The sequence below is a fragment of the Schistocerca piceifrons genome, chromosome 2 (genome assembly GCF_021461385.2).
Source record: "Schistocerca piceifrons isolate TAMUIC-IGC-003096 chromosome 2, iqSchPice1.1, whole genome shotgun sequence".
Lineage (NCBI taxonomy): Eukaryota > Metazoa > Arthropoda > Insecta > Orthoptera > Acrididae > Schistocerca > Schistocerca piceifrons.
The window spans coordinates 72,339,647-72,359,159 of NC_060139.1; the positions used below are offsets into that span (position 1 = coordinate 72,339,647).

General features: G+C 41.8%; 1 protein-coding gene across 1 annotated transcript in view; it reads right to left on the bottom strand.

The window, feature by feature from the left end:
- LOC124775156 (protein artichoke) overlaps positions 1-17,167 on the bottom strand; it is a gene marked incomplete at its 5' end in the record, with an annotated part of 177,926 nt that extends 160,759 nt beyond the window's left edge. Inside the window, one exon of the mRNA XM_047249996.1 lies at positions 17,085-17,167. Coding sequence (XP_047105952.1) covers positions 17,085-17,167 — 83 coding nt within the window. The remainder of the gene's footprint in view (positions 1-17,084) is intronic.
- Positions 17,168-19,513: the final 2,346 nt, after the last annotated feature.

The window sequence follows — 19,513 nt, forward strand, 5'->3', positions numbered from 1 at the left end:
CGGCATGCTACCAGTGTTAAAGACTGCGATGGAGCTCCGTATGCCACGGCAAACTGGCTGACACTGACGGCGGCGGTGCACAAATGCTGCGCAGCTAGCGCCATTCGACGGCCAACACCGCGGTTCCTGGTGTGTCCGCTGTGCCGTGCGTGTGATCATTGCTTGTACAGCCCTCTCGCAGTGTCCGGAGCAAGTATGGTGGGTCTGACACACCGGTGTCAATGTGTTCTTTTTTCCATTTGCAGGAGTGTATTATGGATGAATGGCAGCATTGTCAGCCAGAGTGGCCGAGCGGTTCTAGGCGCTACAGTCTGGAACCGCGCGACCGCTACAGTCGCAGGTTCGAATCCTGCCTTGGGCATGGATGTGTTTGCCGTCCTTAGGTTAGTTAGGTTTAAGTACTTCTGAGCTCTAGGGGACTGATGACCTTAGAAGTTAAGTCCCATAGTGTTCAGAGCCATTTGAACCATTTGAATGACAGCATTGGTCGTAAAGACCAAAATCCTTTAGATTAGATTAGATTAATTTTTCATTCCGTATACCCATAAGAGGGAATCCTCCTGGGTGTGGATCATGTCAGATAATATATTACAAAAATGTAAGTAGAAAAACTTGAGTTTCATTAATTTTAATGATCCTCAGTCAATAAACAGTAAAATTATGTACATGAATTAAAATTAAACTTCTAATATTTACAGATTTAATACTTACATCTGCTTTCTCTAAATCCATGATTCAGACATTTGCTCGTTTCTTGGCTATTACAACCAAGTATTGAAACTTCCTGGCAGATTAAAACTGTGTGCCAGACCGAGACTCAAACTCGGGACCTTTGCCTTTCGTGGGCAAGTGCTCTACCACTGAGCTACCCAAGCACGACTCACGCCCCGTCCTCACGGCTTTAATTCCTCCAGTACCTCGTCTCCTACCTTCCAAACTTTACAGAAGCTCTCCTGCAAACCTTGCATAACTAGCACTTCTGAAAGAAAGGATATTGCGGAGACATGGCTTAGCCACAGCCTGGGGGATGCTTCCAGAATGAGATTTTCACTCTGTAGCGGAGTGTGTGCTGATATGAAACTTCCTGGCAGATTAAAACTGTGTGCCGGACCGAGACTCGAACTCGAGACCTTTGCCTTACGCGGGCAAGTGCTCTAGGTATCGCAGGAGAGCTTCTGAAAAGTTTGGAAGGTAGGAGACGAGGTACTGGCGGGATTAAAGCTGTGAGGACGGGGCGTGAGTCGTGCTTGGGTAGCTCAGTGGTAGAGCACTTGCCCACGAAAGGCAAAGGTCCCGAGTTCGAGTCTCGGTCCGGCACACAGTTTTAATCTGCCAGGAAGTTTCATATCAGCGCACACTATGCTGCAGAGTGAAAATCTCATTCTGGACAACCAAGTATTGTCAAAAATTAAAGTAAATTATTCATTTCAGTGATCCTCAGTTAAGAACAGTCAGATTATGTACAAGATTTAAAATTAAACTTCCACTATTTACAGACTTAAGACTCACATCTGCTTTCCATACATCCATCATTCACACAGTGTTGTCAAAAATCAAAGTATAATAAATTTTCATTAAAATGGTCTACTGCACTTGTTGAGAAACTCATGGATGGAATAGAAGGAGTTGGCCACCAAAATTTGTTTTAAAATATGTTTAAATTGTGCCTTGTCTGAAACTAAACTCTTAATGGTTGCTGGTAACTTATTGAAAATATGCGTTGCTGAATACTGGACTCCTTTCTGGGCAAGAGTAATTGAGTTTAAATCTTTATGTATATTGTTCTTATTCCTAGTATTGATACTGTGTACTAAGCAGTTAGTTGGATATAGAGATGTATTATTTACAACAAACTTCATTAAGGAATAAATATACTGAGAAGCTGTGGTTAATATGCTCAATTCTTTGAATAGGTTTCGACATGATGTTCTTGGATTTACGCTACTCATTACTCTTATTATACGCTTCTGTACTCTAAAACTTTCTTATCTGTTTGTGGAGTTACCCCAAAATATGATACCATATGTCATAATGGAGTGAAAATAAGCAAAATATGCCAGTTTTTTATATTTATATCTCCTATGTCTGACATCATTCGCATTGCAAACACAAACTTGTTTAGGTGCTGTAGCAGTTCGTTAGTATGTTGCTCCCAACTGAATTTATTAGTAAGTTGTAACCCCAAGAATTTTACACTCTCAACTTCTCCTATTTCCATGTCATCATATTTTATACACACACCAGAAGGAAATGTCTTGGAAGTTCTGAACTGCATATAGTGGGTCTTTTCAAAGTTTAATGACAGTGAATTGGCTATGAACCACTTATTAATGTCAGTAAAAATTTGATTAGATGCCCTTTCTAAATTGATATTTGATTATTATTTATTGCAATGTTTGTACATCTGCAAATAAGACAAACTTGGCATCTGGTAGTGTAACAGATAACAGGTCATTAATATACACAAGAAACAGTAGTGGACCTCGTATGGAACCTTGGGGAACACCACATGTAATTTCTTCCCAGTCAGATAATGTGTGATTGCTTACTGCTGAAGTGTTACGTAATGACACCCTTTGTTTTCTATTAGTAAGATATGACTGAAACCACTTTGCAGCACTACCAGTGACGCCATAATATTTTAATTTACCTAAAAGAATACTGTGATTCACATAGTCAAACGCCTTGGACAGGTCACACAAGATGCCAGTTGCCTCTAATTTGTTGTGCAAAGAATTAAGGACATTTTTGCTGTAAGTGTAAATAGCTTTCTCAATATCAGAACCCTTAAGAAACCCAAACTGTGACTTTGACAGTATGTTATTTTCACTAAGGTGCTTAAGTAGACACTTGAACATAACCTTTTCAAAGATTTTTGAAAAGCTGGCAAAAGTGAGATCAGTCGGTGATTTGATGGCATTTCTTTGTCCCCTTCCTTGTGGAGAGGTGTAACTTCAGCATATTTAAGCCAGTCTGGGAATGTTCCTGTGGCAAGTTCAAAATGGTTCAAATGGCTCTGAGCACTATGGGAGTTAACATCTATGGTCATCAGTCCCCTAGAACTTAGAACTACTTAAACCTAACTAACCTAAGGACATCACACTACACCCAGCCATCACGAGGCAGAGAAAATCCCTGACCCCGCCGGGAATCGAACCCGGGAACCCGGGCGTGGGAAGCGAGAACTCTACCGCACGACCACGAGATGCGGGCCCTGTGGCAAGTGATTGATTACACAAATAACTGAAGATATGACTAAGCTCACATGAACACTCTTTTATTAACTTTGTTGATATGTTATCATAACCACTAGAATGCTTTGATTTCATGGACTTTACGATGGATTCTATTTCTTTGGGTGAAGTAAGTGTCAATTCCATTTTACTGAGATTGCTTGTGTGCACTGGCCTCAGATATTCCATTGCATTATTTACTGAACCTGACAACCCCATGCTATCAGTAACAGAGACAAAATACTTGTTTAAATGGTTTGCAACACAGCATGCATTTGTTACCAGGGTTTCATGTATTTTTAGAGCTATTTGTTCCTCCTCATTTCTGGTCCTACCTGTCTCTGACTTAACTATATTCCATACTGCTTTTATTTTATTGCTGGATGTATTTATCTTCTTCTCATAATGCAGGTGTTTAGATTTCTGGATAACCTTCTACTATATTTTGCAGTAATTTTTGTAATGAGCTATAACGCTAGTATCAAAGGTGTCCCTACGTATCAGATAGTTTCCTTTTTGTCTCACATGATATCTTTATCCCTTATGTGATCCATGGTTTCTTATTAGACTTCTGCTTAATTCGAGTTACCTTCAGGGGAAAACAATTTTCAAATAAGGTGCTAACTTTATTAATGAATGTTTTGTATTTTCCATTTGTGTCTTGGATGCTATAAACATCCATCCAATTAATTTCTTCGAGCAATCTCCTAAATTTCTCAGTTTTTTACTGTTTTATTGGCCTTCTGTACTCAGTTCTGATATATTTTTACCCTGACAATTTTCAAAATTTAATGTTAGGTGTTGCATGTCCTGGTCAGATAGCCCATTTACTATTGGTTTTGTAATGTTTCTTAGTTGCCTAGAATTGTCTATAAATATATTTTCAATGGCAGTCTTAGAACATTTGTATACCCTAGTTGGGAAATTTACAGTAGAAATTAAATTAAATGAGAATGTAACTGATTTCAGTAACTGTTCACTGACAGTGTTTTTCAGGACATCCATATTAAAATCACCAGCAACCACTAGTTGTTTGTTTTTTAATTTTAGATGAGATAATAAATCTTCAAGACTGTTTATAGACAGGTTGAAATTTCCTGAAGATGCTCTGTATATGGCTACTGTTATAAAGGACCTATTATGAAATTCTATCTCTGTTGCACATGCTTCTAAGTGCTGTTCTAAGCAAAATTTATTAATGTCAATATTCTTAAATTTAAAACTGTTTCTAACACATGTGGCAACTCCTCCTTTCTCCATCTTTTGTCTACAGAAGTAGGAGGCTAACTTAAATTCTGTAAGGTTTAACATATCTATACCAGTGGTCACATGATGTTCAGAGAGGCAGATTATATCAACTGGGTTCGATGACTCTAATTCATCAATGCACATAAATAGTTCATTAATTTTACTTCTAAGCACTCGAATATTTTGATGCACTAAAGATAGTTGGCATTTCATATTTACCGAGATTTCACATTTACAGATCGATTTCGGTCACTGTGTGACCATCTTCAGTGCAAACTATTCGAACTTCATAGGCTCATAACATAACAATACAACATCGTTCTTGTGCAACGCAGCTAGCTCTTCATTCGCACGAAGTAATGGCCGCTACCGACAGGGTATCTCAAGTTGATTCCGTATTTCTAGATTTCCGGAAAGCTTTTGACACCGTTCCTCACAAGCGACTTCTAATCAAGCTGCGGGCCTATGGGGTATCGTCTCAGTTGTGAGACTGGATTCGTGATTTCCTGTCAGGAAGGTCGCAGTTCGTAGTAATAGACGGCAAATCATCGAGTAAAACTGAAGTGATATCAGGTGTTCCCCAGGGAAGCGTCCTGGGACCTCTGCTGTTGCTGATCAATATAAATGACCTGGGTGACAATCTGAGCAGTTCTCTTAGGTTGTTCGCAGATGATGCTGTAATTTACCGTCTAGTAAGGTCATCCGAAGACCAGCAGCAGTTGCAAAGCGATTTAGAAAAGATTGCTGTATGGTGTGGCAGGTGGCAGTTGACGCTAAATAACGAAAAGTGTGAGGTGATCCACATGAGTTCCAAAAGAAATCCGTTGGAATTCGATTACTCGATAAGTAGTACAATTCTCAAGGCTGTCAATTCAACTAAGTACCTGGGTGTTAAAATTACGAACAACTTCAGTTGGAAAGACTACATAGATAATATTGTGGGGAAGGCGAGCCAAAGGTTGCGTTTCATTGGCAGGACACTTAGAAGATGCAACAAGTCCACTAAAGAGACAGCTTACACTACACTCGTTCGTCCTCTGTTAGAATATTGCTGCGCGTTGTGGGATCCTTACCAGGTGGGATTGACGGAGGACATCGAAAGGGTGCAAAAAAGGGCAGCTCGTTTTGTATTATCACGCAATAGGAGAGAGAGTGTGGCAGATATGATACGCGAGTTGGGATGGAAGTCATTAAAGCAAAGACGTTTTTCGTCGCGGTGAGATCTATTTACGAAATTTCAATCACCAACTTTCTCTTCCGAATGCGAAAATATTTTGTTGAGCCCAACCTACATAGGTAGGAATGATCATCAAAATAAAATAAGAGAAATCAGAGCTCGAACAGAAAGGTTTAGGTGTTTGTTTTTCCCGCGCGCTGTTCGGGAGTGGAATGGTAGGGAGATAGCACTTACATGTGAATTGCAAGAGTAATCATGTAGATGTAGATGTAGATGTGTAACATGTATTGTGATGATTACTTCCAACAAATAGTTTATCTTTACTTCAACTGCATACAATAATTTTGAAATTACAGAAGAACCTATCTTGTGACTTTAGCAGTTCCACATCCATGTTGGATCATACCATAAGCAATTCTAGGCCTTCTAATAACAAATTAAGTCATTACTACCGAACATTTTACGGTATACTCATTTGTTCATCAAATTGTGTTGAGACTTGGTTTAATTAATACTCAGTTACAAGATAAAATCACTTGATGCGTACTTATTTGAATGAGAAGCCTCAATAATTCTGTTAAATACATATTAATGGACCGAGTGAGATGGCATCAGTCACAAGTATGGCAATCTGCCGCTCATAGAACGAAATCTTTCAAATTTTAATGAACTTTTACTGAAATGAATCTTGTCGGAGACTTAAAATTGTGCACTTAACGGAAAACATACTGTGATTTCAAATTATCATTACCTTTGTAGTACTAAGGTCTTCGTATAATCCACATGGGCTACCTTAATGTTTCAACGCACCACCACTCACCTGCTGCTTTTACTTTCTCTATAGAGGTTGTGGGTCTTGTAGTCATGTTATCAGCATAATGTTCTGCAAGGTGAAGTTTTTGTTTCGTGCGTATAGTAGTCTTGTTGGTAACAAGCATGTGAGAAGTATATGGTAGACCTAATTTAGGATTTATCCTTGATCAGTCGCACTAATTTAATGTTTTGTAGAGTCACTTCAGGACACTTATTCGGGAAGCAGTCTTTTAGGATGTGATCGAGCCACGTTCCATTATTGCCTAACGACATGTTGAGATTAAATAGATGAAAGAAGGGTGCATGGACCACTCAGCTAGTGGAGCGCTCTATGATAAATGACCTCATACACATTACTTCCTGATTAAGTAGATCAGAATTACTGATTTGTTTTTTATTTCTGTCTGTTCTTGCTGCAGCGTTAACTACAGGCTCATGTACAGTACAAATTAATTGGTGATCTATATAAATTAAAAAGAAATTGAATGAGAAAAAGAGTGACTCCACTGGATTGTTCCGAACAACGTTCTGTGAAGCTGTATGGTCAAGTAGGCTACTCCTGCACTGTTGCCCTGTGAAATGCCTCAGGAGAAAGGCTTCCTTGCTATTTGAACGCGGTATACAAGATGTGTAACTGTATAGTTTGGCTGATTGTAATGACTGTTTCTGCAGGTCAAATGTGTTTATGTTTTTTCGCATCAAACATAAAGGATGCAACTAGAGTGGAATTCAATGCTGAACATCTCATATCGAAAAGAACAAAGGATATTTCTGAGTTTAACTAATACGTCCAGGATATGTATCGCATTAAATTCTGTCTCCACTCCACAAGAGGAGGGGAGAGGTTTAGGATTTAAACGTGGTCACTAGCGCGTTCCCTGATGATTGCAACTCATCTCCTCCCTACCTTATCAGCAATATTCTAAAGACAAAAGTGACACAAACTGCAAATCTTAGCTATTAGCACATTTTGATGCTTTTTGAATCTCCTGTAGGTAAAAAATGTCGTACACATTGTCATCTTATAAATTATTTCTCAATTCAATATCCCTTTTTCTCAACACGTACTAGTCGTTCAGGGATTAATGGGATATCGTTAGAAAGGTTTTTTAACCGGCTTTTGACACTGAATACCGATTTTGCGCTAAAGCTTGCTTTCTTTGGAAAATGTTAACATAAAAGAGACTTTTAAGAATCATAGGCGAAAAGGCGTATTGGATGCCAGCTTCTTATCTATATTTTACGAAGCTAATTTACTGATCGCGAAAGAACGATTCCCTTTTCATATTGTCTTATTACAAATACCATTTTATTTGTTTTAAAGTACTTATTAACTGGATAATTTGCATGCAGCATTGTCATAGATAATATCTGTGACCACTGCAGTAGTCGATTATTTCTGCCCGTCGTTCAAGTTGACTTTTCTAAACGAATATACTTCCCGAAGCGACAAACGTACTTGTTTGTATCGCCTTGAATTGTGATTTACCTATTGCTTCTACGGCCTAACGTGCTTACTGTACCTGAATTTTATTCAAGATTATGTGCACGGAAATGAGTATATAAGGATGTATCAAAAATTCATGACTATTATTTCACATCTTTAACTGATTTTTAAAGATGTTTTCTCTTCATTCCCACAACTACTGTTATCCCAACGGCTACACTTATTCCAAATACTGTCATTATTTACAACTACGGAAGTGCGAAAGTTTTACCTGGTACTTTAATAATTTATTCGCAATTGAACTGTGCACTACTGCAAACACCACCTTCCATTTTGCACCACAAAGACGGTGATTACAAAGTATAGGCCACAAAGAATGTAACACCAGGAAGGTTAACAAATGACGGAATTTTACTTAATGTGCATATACAGTGTAGTGGGAAGAATACGTGATTAAATCGCTAGGTGATTTTGGGGTACATAGGGTGCGAAATTTAGTACACAGAGCAGCGACTTCTGACAACAACGAAGACTGTATTCTGAATCGAGCTATGATGACAGATATCGGTACGTCATCCACATTGCCTGAACTCTATGCTGTAGTTCATCGATCATAGCGATTGGAGAATAATAGTGTGCAGTTTCTCGACAATCCAGGAGCAGGTCTTTTCGGTTGAGGCCAGATATGGACAACGTACTGTCCGCGGCCACAATCGAATACCCTCAGTATCAACAAAGGCGGCATTTGGTCTTACATTGTTGTTGTGGTCTTCAGTCCAGAGACTGGTTTGATGCAGCTCTCCATGCTACTCTATCCTGTGCGAACTTCTTCATCCCCCAGTACCTACTGCATCCTACATCCTTCTGAATCTGCTTAGTATCTCTTGGTCTCCCTCTACGATTTTTACCCTCCATGCTGCCCTCCAATACTAAATTGGTGACCCCTTGATGCCTCAGAACATGTCCTACCAACTGATCCCTTCTTCTAGTCAAGTTGTGCCACAAATTTCTCTCTCCCAAATTCTATTCAATACCTCCTCATTACTTATGTGATCTACCCATCTGATCTTCAGCATTCTTCTGTGGCACCACATCTCGAAATCTTCTATTCTCTTCTTGTCTAAACTATTTATCGTCCATGTGTCACTATCATACATGGCTACACTCCATACAAATACTTTCAGAAACGACTTCCTGACACTTTAATCTATACTCGATGTTAACATATTTCTTTTCTTCAGAAACGCTTTCCTTGCCATTGCCAATCTACATTTTATATCCTCTCTACTTCGACCATCACCAGTTATTTCGCTCCCCAAATAGCAAAACTCATATACTACTGTAAGCGTCTCATTTCCTAATCTAATTCCCTGAGCATCACCCGGTATAATTCGACTACATTCCGTTATCCTCGTTTTTCTTTTGTTGATGTACATCTTATATCCTCCTTTCAAGACACTGTCCATTCCGTTCAACTGCTCTTCCAGGTCCTTTGCTGTCTCTGACAGAATTACAATGTCATCGGCGAACCTCAAAGTTTTCATTTCTTTTCCATGGATTTTAATTCCTAATCCGAATTTTTCTTTTGATTCCTTTACTGCTTGCTCAATATACAGATTGAATAGCATCGGGGAGAGGCTACAACTCTATCTCACTCCCTTCCCAAACACTGCTTCCCTTTCATGCCCCTCGACTTTTATAACTGCCCTCTGGTTCCTGTACAAATTGCAAATAGCCTTTCACTCCCTGTATTTGACTTCTGTCACCTTCAGAATTTGAAAGAGAGTATTCCAGTCAACATGGCCAAAAGCTTTCTCTAAGTCTACAAATGCTAGAAACGTAGGTTTAGCTTTCCTTAATCTATCTTCTAAGATAAGTCGTAGGGTCAGTATTGCCTCACGTGTTCCAACATTTCTACGTAATCCAAACTGATCTTCCCCGAGGTCGGCTTCTGCCAGTTTTTCCATTCGTCTGTAAAGAATTTGTGTTAGTATTTTCTAGCCGTGACTTATTAAAATGATCTTATATTACCTTGTTGAGAGATGTCACTGAGATCTAGAAGAGAGGGCACTGCCGTCAGCCTTAGTACGTCCAAAATGTAGTGCATGCAGTAGAAATTAGTGCCTATGCAAACCAGAGACGATTGCATTGTACATCCGCACTGCGTACTACCAGGCCAGGTGCCAGGATAGTGTGACAATCACAAATGCAATATGGTAATATTCATTTCTCCTCGGAGCCTTCAAACATGGATAAGTGCCGGCCGAAGTGGCCGTGCGGTTAAAGGCGCTGCAGTCTGGAACCGCAAGACCGCTACGGTCGCAGGTTCGAATCCTGCCTCGGGCATGGATGTTTGTGATGTCCTTAGGTTAGTTAGGTTTAACTAGTTCTAAGTTCTAGGGGACTAATGACCTCAGCAGTTGAGTCCCATAGTGCTCAGAGCCATTTTGAACATGGATAAACCCATCTTGATGGTGTGCCTAGAACCGGGAAATATCGAAGAAACGCGTGACGGCTCTCCTGTATCCAGCATAGTCGTTGAGTGGACCAGTGGCGGCATGCATCACTGGTCGCCATGTTGGTTGTATGCCTGATTGCTTCTTTGCTGAAAAGAGCCCATTTGTCGCCTCAACGGACGTGATGTGGGGTTATGATCCTGTATGACGGAGAGAAGAATATCTTCGTCTTCTCGGATGCAAGTTGCGTGGGGCCGTTGAGATCCTGTAGTAGGGCGTTGAGTATGGCGAACTTCAACTCTTCGATTCCACATTCGCATGGTAGTCAGGGGTTTCCGATCAATGGCAGTAACGATATCATGGAACGATAAATTGGAAGCTTGATTGACTACGGTCCTGCCTATGTCGGATTCCGGCATCTGCTAATAGACGTTTATCGTTCTTACACAAGGTATAACACGATCTTTCCATAAACAAATGCTATTTCTGAATGAGAAATTCGTTGCATAATCTTTCCTTATATACAGAATGTACACTACTGGCCATTAAAATTGCTACAACAAGAAGAAATGCAGATGATAAACGTGTATTCATTGGACAAATATACTATTACTGACATGTCATTACATTTTCACGCAATTTGGGTGCATAGATCCTAAGAAATCAGTAACCAGAACAACCACCTCTGGCTGTAATAACGGCCTTGATACGCCTGGGCATTGAGTCAAACAGAGCTTGGATGGCGTGTACAGGTACAGCTACCTATGCAGCTTCAACACGATACCACAGTTCATCAACAGTAGTGACTGGCGTATTGTGACGAGCCAGTTGCTCGGTCACCATTGACCACACGTTTTCATTTGGCGAGAGATCTGGAGAATGTGCTGGCCACGGCAGCAGTCGAACATTTTCTGTATCCAGAAAGGCCCGTACAGGACCTGCAACATGCGGTCGTGCATTATCCTGCTGAAATGTAGGGTTTCGCAGGGAACGAATGAAGGGTAGAGCCACGGGTCGTAACACTTTTGAAATGTAACGTCCAATGTTCAAAGTACCGTCAATGCGAACAAGAGGTGACAGAGATGTGTAACCAATGACACCCCTTACCATCACACTGGGTGATACGCCAGTATGGCGATATCGAATACACACTTCAAATGTGCGTTCACCGCGATGTCGCCAAACACGGATGCGACCATCATGATGCTGTAAACAGAACCTGGATTCATCCGAAAAATGACGTTTTGCCATTCGTGCACCCAGGTTCGTCGTCGAGTACACCATCGCAGGCGCTCCTGTCTGTGACGCAGCGTCAAGGGTAACCGCAGCCATGGTCTCCGAGCTGATAGTCCATTCTGCTGCAAACGTCGTCAAACTTTTCGTGCAGATGGTTGTTGTCTTGCAATCGTCCCCATCTGTTGACTCAGGGATCGAAACGTGGCTGCACGATCCGTTACAGCCATGCGGATAAGATGCCTTTCATATCGAGTGCTAGTGATACGAGGCCGTTGGGGTCCAGCACGGCGTTCCGTATTACCCTGCTGAAGCCACCGATTCCATATTCTGCTCACAGTCATCGGATCTCGACCAACGCGAGCAACAATGTCGCGATACGATAAACCGCAATCGCGATAGGCTACAATCCGACCTTTATCAAAGTCGGAAACGTGATGGTACGCATTTTTCCTCCTTACACGAGGCATCATAACAACGTTTCACCAGGCAACTGCTGTTTGTGTATGAGAAATCGGTTGGAAACTTTCCTCATGTCAGCACTTTGTAGGTGTCGCCACCGGCGCCAACCTTGTGTGAATGCTTCGAAAAGCTAATCATTTGCATATCACAGTATCTTCTTCCTGTCGGTTAAATTTCACGTCTGTAGCACGTCATCTTCGTGGTGTAGCAAATTTTAATGGCCAGTATTGTAGATGATGTGCTAATAATTTATACATTCAAGCATCAAGCTCAATTCAATGCTAACATTGTACGGTATTTTATATATACAGACTGAAGGAATGTATGTAAATTTGTACCATGCCTGGATTCGAATCTGCCTCTACGCAACTGGCACAATGGCTTTGTACAACTGCAAGGTCAACGTAAGCTCGCCTCCCTCCTCACCCCAAATACCCATTCGAGCGTCAGCCTGCTTGGTCTTCCCCCTAAACTCGAACTGCATAGAGGCTCTCCAAGTGTACTGGAATAGCACCTTTTTCATTAGGCGCTTCAGTCTGCATGTACGCATGATAGATACTTGAGATCTGAAACGTTCCATTTGATTAAAGCACATAAGCCTGGATTTTAGGCAAGACCTCTCGTTTCGTTCGATGCTGAGCTGCTACTGCAATATAGTTGGAGAGGTTCTGCAACGCTGTTCGAGTTTACGTGGAAACCATGTAGGCTGATAGTGAATCGGAATTTGATTTGAGGAAGGAGGCGAGTTAAGGTAGTCCGTGCTCTTGTGCAAAGCCACTGCGCCACAGGGGCGTAGTTGTTGGCGCATCTGCTCAGTGAGCAGGAGAACCACATTCGAATCCCGGCCTTTGTACAAATTTTCATTTGTCACATGGACGATAAATAGTTTGGACTAGAAGAGAATAGAAGCTTTCGAAATGTGGAGCTACAGAAGAATGCTGTAGATTAGATGGGTAGATCACATAACTAATGAGGAGGTATTGAATAGAGTTGGGGAAAAGAGAAAGTTGTGGCACAACTTGACTCGAAGAAGGGATCAGTTGGTAGGACATGTTCTGAGGCATCAAGGGATCACCAATTTAGTATTGGAGGGCAGCATGGAGGGTAAAAATCGTAGAGGGAGACCAAGAGATGAATACACTAAGCAGATTCAGAAGGATGTAGGTTGCAGTAGTTACTCAGAGATGAAGAAGCTTGCACAGGATAGAGTAGCATGGACAGCTGCATCAAACAAGTCTCAGGACTGAAGACCACAAGAGAGGAAGAAGAAACAAAGTGAATATATGAGAGTTATTTGGGAAGAGAAAAGAAAGAGACCAAAAAAGTCCCATGAAAATGGATTGTGTTTATATATATATATATATATATATATATATATATATATATATATATATATATATATAATTGTTTCTGGTTTCTTCTCTTTTGGTGTTTTCTCGAATTTTTGTTCCCTGATTTTTTTCTCTGTACCTTTCTCTGTTCGTTATTTCATCTGTCGAGATATTTAGTGTCTTGAGGTCTTCCATGGTTTTCATCGTATTACTCATCACTATGTTAAAAATCATCTTGATCACCATATTTTCGTTTATCCAATTGCCTTGATTTTCGTTCTTCCCCTGATTACTGTCGTTTCTGAGGCATACAAGGCTTCCGGTAAGACTACTGTTTCGTAATGTCTTAATTTGGCATTAACGGAAATACTTCTTTAGTTATAAGGGTTCCATGTAAGTCTGTAAGCTTTTTGTAGCTTTGCAGCTCTTTCTTTATTGGCTGTCGAATTTAATTCTGTTTTCTGTATAATCTCTCCCAGGTATTTGAAACTTTCTACTTGTGCTATCTTTCCATACTTTGTTACCAATGGGTATCTGTCCGTGGATTTTATGTCCTTGTACTGGGTTTTTATATATATATATATATATATATATATATATATATATATATATATATATATATATATATATATATATAAAAACCGAGTACAAGGACACAAAATACACAGGGCAAAGGGACTCACACTAATGAAGCACCCCATGGGAACATTCTACTACGTCCATGTTGTTGTTCCTGGGTAGCGCTGACAGTAGGATACAGTACATTTCGTACGAAAATAGCTTAATTTGGCGTAACGAAAGAATTCGTGAACCTTTTTTATCGATTTGATGCGTCTTTCTCGGATATTTCTAAATAAATCAGAGTTCTTCCCCAATTTTACTATTTTCTCGATTTCAGCACCATCTGTCAATGGTTTTAAAAGTGTTTTAGACAAAATTTGATTACTTTTTTTGGAGAATCCGATCTGCAATAAAAAATGGTGTTTCCATTTAAGATTTAAAAGTTGTCCCCCGCCACACCCAAGGGGGCGAGGGCTGGCGGTGACGTGTAGTATTATTTGATGTCCCCCTTTGTCCTTACGAACTTGCTTTAGATGCGAAGATTTTAGGTTAGGCTTTAGCGTGACTGTTACTGACATTAAATGAAACGACAAGTTTACTGTTACCAGTCACCGTTTTATTTATTTCCACGACGCGTTTCAAAGGTTTAAACCTCCATCATCAGGTGGATTAACATTAGTTAGTATGACATTTGTGTGTGAGTTGTGTTACGCTTCAAGTCTGTAACGTTTCACCCGATTGTTATGAACAAGTATGAAGTTTAAGCCATTTTAACATTTCACCTGATTGTATAAACGAGTACGAATGTTACGCTGTTTTAACTTGTCAAAATTGGATTTACATGCCACCTGAAGTACACACACATATATTCGACACCTCAAAACAAACACCCCCAAATGCTTTAAACAATTATTCTGTAATAATGTTGTTACGATGTATATTCTTTGCACTTTGCGATTATGTCTTCTCTTCTGCTATACGAACCTTCCACCCAGCAGGTTCCAGACGCCATATTTGTTTACAAATGTGACAGTATACGTGTGAGGTGTTATGACAGCGAAAGGAACCTGTGACTACTGGAGGTACTCTAGTTTACTTATTTTGTGTTTACCATTAGAAATCAGCTTAATTTTTTGTCAGAAGTTATCCAAAACCATGTTCTGAAATAGTGTCTTGTTTCTCCACTAGGCAGTGCCACAAGTCCCTCCAAAAAAGCGTAACACAACATACACACACAAATGTCATACTAACTAACGTTAATCCACACGATGATCGAGGTTTAAACCTTTGAAACGCGTCGTGGAAATAAATAAAACGGTGACTGGTAACAGTAAACTTACGAACTTGTCTTATCATATATATATATATATATATATATATATATATATATATATATATATATATATATATATATATATATATGGTGTTACAAAAAGGTACGGCCAAACTTTCAGGAAACATTCCTCACACACAAAGAAAGAAAATATGTTATGTGGGCTTGTGTCCGGAAACGCTTACTTTCCATGTTAGAGCTCATTTTATTACTTCTCTTCAAATCACATTAATCATGGGATGGGAACACACAGCAACAGAACGTACCAGCGTGATTTCAAACACTTTGTTACAGGAAATGTTCAAAATGTCCTCCGTTAGCGAGGATACATGCATCCACCCTCCGTCGCGTGGAATCCCTGATGCGCTGACACAGCCCTGAGAATGGCGTATTGTATCACAGCCGTCCACAATAGGAGCACGAAGAGTCTCTACATTTGGTACCGGGGTTGCGTAGACAAGAGCTTTAAAATGCCCCCATAAATGAAAGTCAAGAGGGTTGAGGTCAGGAGAACGTGGAGGCCATGGAATTGGTCCGCCTCTACCAATCCATCGGTCACCGAATCTGTTGTTGAGAAGCGAACGAACACTTCGACTGAAATGTGCAGGAGCTCCATCGTGCATGAACCACATGTTGTGTCGTACTTGTAAAGGCACATGTCCTAGCAGCACAGGTACAATATCCCGTATGAAATCATGATAACGTGCTCCATTGAGCATAGATGGAAGAACATGGGGCCCAGTCAAGACATCACCAACAATGCCTGCCCAAACGTTCACAGGAAATCTGTGTTGATGACGTGATTGCATAATTGCGTGCGGATTCTCGTCAGCCCACACATGTTGAATGTGAAAATTTACAATTCGATCACGTTGGAATGAAGCCTCATCCGTAAAGAGAACATTTGCACTGAAATGAGGATTGGCACATTGTTGGATGAACCATTCGCAGAAGTGTACCCGTGGAGGCCAATCAGCTGCTGATAGTGCCTGCACACGCTGTACATGGTACGGAAACAACTGGTTCTCCCGTAGCACTCTCCATACGGTGACGTGGTCAACGTTACCTTGTACAGCAGCAACTTCTCTGACGCTGACATTAGGGTTATCGTCAACTGCACGAAGAATTGCCTCGTCCATTGCAGGTGTCCTCGTCGTTCTAGGTCTTCCCCAGTCGCGAGTCATAGGCTAAAATGTTCCGTGCTCCCTAAAAGGCCGATCAATTGCTTCGAACGTCTTCCTGTCGGGACACCCTCGTTCTGGAAATCTGTCTCGATACAAACGTACCGCGCCACGGCTATTGTCCCGTGCTAATCCATACATCAAATGGGCATCTGCCAACTCCGCATTTGTAAACATTGCACTGACTGCAAAACCACGTTCGTGATGAACACTGACCTGTTGATGCTACGTACTGATGTGCTTGATGCTAGTACTGTAGAGCAACGAGTCGCATGTCAGCACAAGCACCGAAGCCAACATTACCTTCCTTCAATTGGGCCAACTGGCGGTGAATCGAGGAAGTAAAGTACATACTGACGAAACTAAAATGAGCTCTATCAAGGAAATTAAGCGTGTCCGGACACATGTCCACATAACATATTTTATTTCTTTGTGTGTGAGGAATGTTTCCTGAAAGTTTGGCCGTACCTCTTTGTAACACCCTGTATATGTATAAAGTTTTGTTTATTGCATTCCATTGCCTTGGTGTTGCTATGTTAACGGCCATAAGTGCTTGTATGACATACGGCTCACTTCAGCAATCGTAGTGACACAGTTTTTGCTACTGACCAGATCTGTATCTCATCGTCCCGAGGCGTGGTGCAGCGGCACGGCAATATGAGATGGTCGGCAGGACAGCCGGCTTCTGCCGCCGCAGCGACGGCGGCCGTGCAGAGGACAGCAGCCGAGAGCAGCCATGCTGCAGGCGGCGCACGGCAGCGCGGCCTCCCCATCACGTCACAGCCATCCAACTGGGCGGCCGTCGTACCTAAGTCCAGCTGCTGTCGCCAGCCGGGGTCCTCTTCATCAAGGCACGCCAACCTGCAATAGATACAGTCTGCTATTGCTACTCTGAATTTGACACTGAAGGCCTTATACACTGACGGGAAAAAAAGCGACACTGAGAAGGAGTGCTGCGACAGAAACGAAAGCTCGTAGGGATATCTGTATATCCGAAAGATGACGTCTATTCAAATTTCGCACCAGCCCATAAGAGTGTGGCTGGTAACGCGACTCTGAGGAAGGAAATCAGGTTTGCTTTAAGGGCATACAGAAACGGTCGTGAGCATCAGTTACCTTACGGATTGTACACTACTGGGCATTAAAATTGCTACACCACGAAGATGACGTGCTACAGACGCGAAATTTAACCGACAGGAAGAAGATGCTGTGATATGCAAATGATTAGCTTTTCAGAGCATTCACACAACATTGGCGCCGGTGGCGACACCTACAACGTGCTGATATGAGGAAAGTTTCCAACCGATTTCTCATACACAAACAGTAGTTGACCGGCGTTGCCTGGCGAAAGGTTGTTGTGATGCCTCGTGTAAGGAGGAGAAATGCGTACCATCGCGTTTCCGACTTTGATAAATGTCGCATTGTAGCCTATCGCGATTGCGGTTTATCGTATCGCGACATTGGTGCTCGCGTTGGTCGAGATCCAATGACTGTTAGCAGAATATGGAATCGGTGGGTTCAGGAGGGTAATACGGAACCGCGGTGCTGGATCCCAACGGCCTCGTATCACTAGCAGTCGACATGACAGGCATCTTATCAGCATGGCTGTAACGGATCGTGCAGCCACGTCTCGATCGCTGAGTCAACAGATGGGGACGTTTGCAAGACAACAACCATCTGCACGAACAGTTCGACGACGTTTGCAGCAGCATGGACTATCGGCTCGGAGACCGTGGCTGCGGTTATCCTTGACCCTGCATCACAGACAGGAGCGCCTGCGATGGTGTACTCAACGACGAACCTTGGTGCACGAATGGTAAAACGTCATTTTTTCTGATGAATCCAGGTTCCATTTACAACATCATGATGGTCGCAACCGTGTTTGGCGACATCGCGGTGAACGCACATTGGAAGTGTGTATTCGTCATCGCCATACTGGCGTATCACCCGGCGTGATGGTATGGGGTGCCATTGGTTACACGTCTCGGTCACCTCTTGTTCGCACTGACGGCACTTTGAACAGTGCACGTTACATTTCAGATATGTTACGACCCGTGGCTCTACCCTTAATTCTACCCCTGCGAAACCCTACATTTCAGCAGGATAATGGACGACCATATGTTGCAGATCCTGTACGGGCCTTTCTGGATACAGAAAATGTTCGACTGGTGCCCTGGCCAGCACATTCTCCAGATCTCTCATTGAAAACGTCTGGTCGATGGTGGCCGAGCAACTGGCTCGTCACAATACGCCAGTCACTACTCTTGACGATCTGTGGTATCGTGTTGAAGCTGCATGGGCAGCTGTACCTGTACACGCCATCCAAGCTCTGTTTGACTCTATGCCCAGGCGTATCAAGGCTGTTATTACGGTCAAAGGTGGTTGTTCTGGGTACTGATTTCTCAGGATCTATGCACCGAAATTGCTTGAAAATGTATTCACATGTCAGTTATAGTATAATATATTTGTCCAATGAATACCCGTTTATGGTCTGCATTTTTTCTTGGTGTAGCAATTTTAATGGCCAGTAGTGTATGTGATGGATTGACGTTAGTCAAGAATGCTTCAAGGCGACCTAGACATCATTAACTTTACCGCACCGAGTTTGCATTGTGACCTGCAATAGGGGTACGGGAAACTGGATGTTCTTTTTGCGACATTGCAGAAAGAGGTGGCAGGAATGTAGCCACTGCACATGGTTGGTGGCAGCGATTGTCACGTGAATATACTGTCGCAAGTAGACTCCGGACGACCACGTGGCGCTAGAGATAGGGAAGACCATCGTGTTCCGCGTATGGCTCTGACACATCGGACTGCATCTGCAGCAGTAATTTCAGCAGCAGTTCGCACTACAGTGACAATTCAATCTCAATTCAATTCAGTTCACAACGAACTGTTACAGATCGCTTGCTTCAAGGACAACATCAATCGAGACGCCCTGTAGCGTGCATTCCACTGATCCCAAACTACCGCCACATGAGACTTCAATAGTCTCAAGCGAGAGCTCATTGGAGGGCTGGGTGGATGTCTGTTATGTT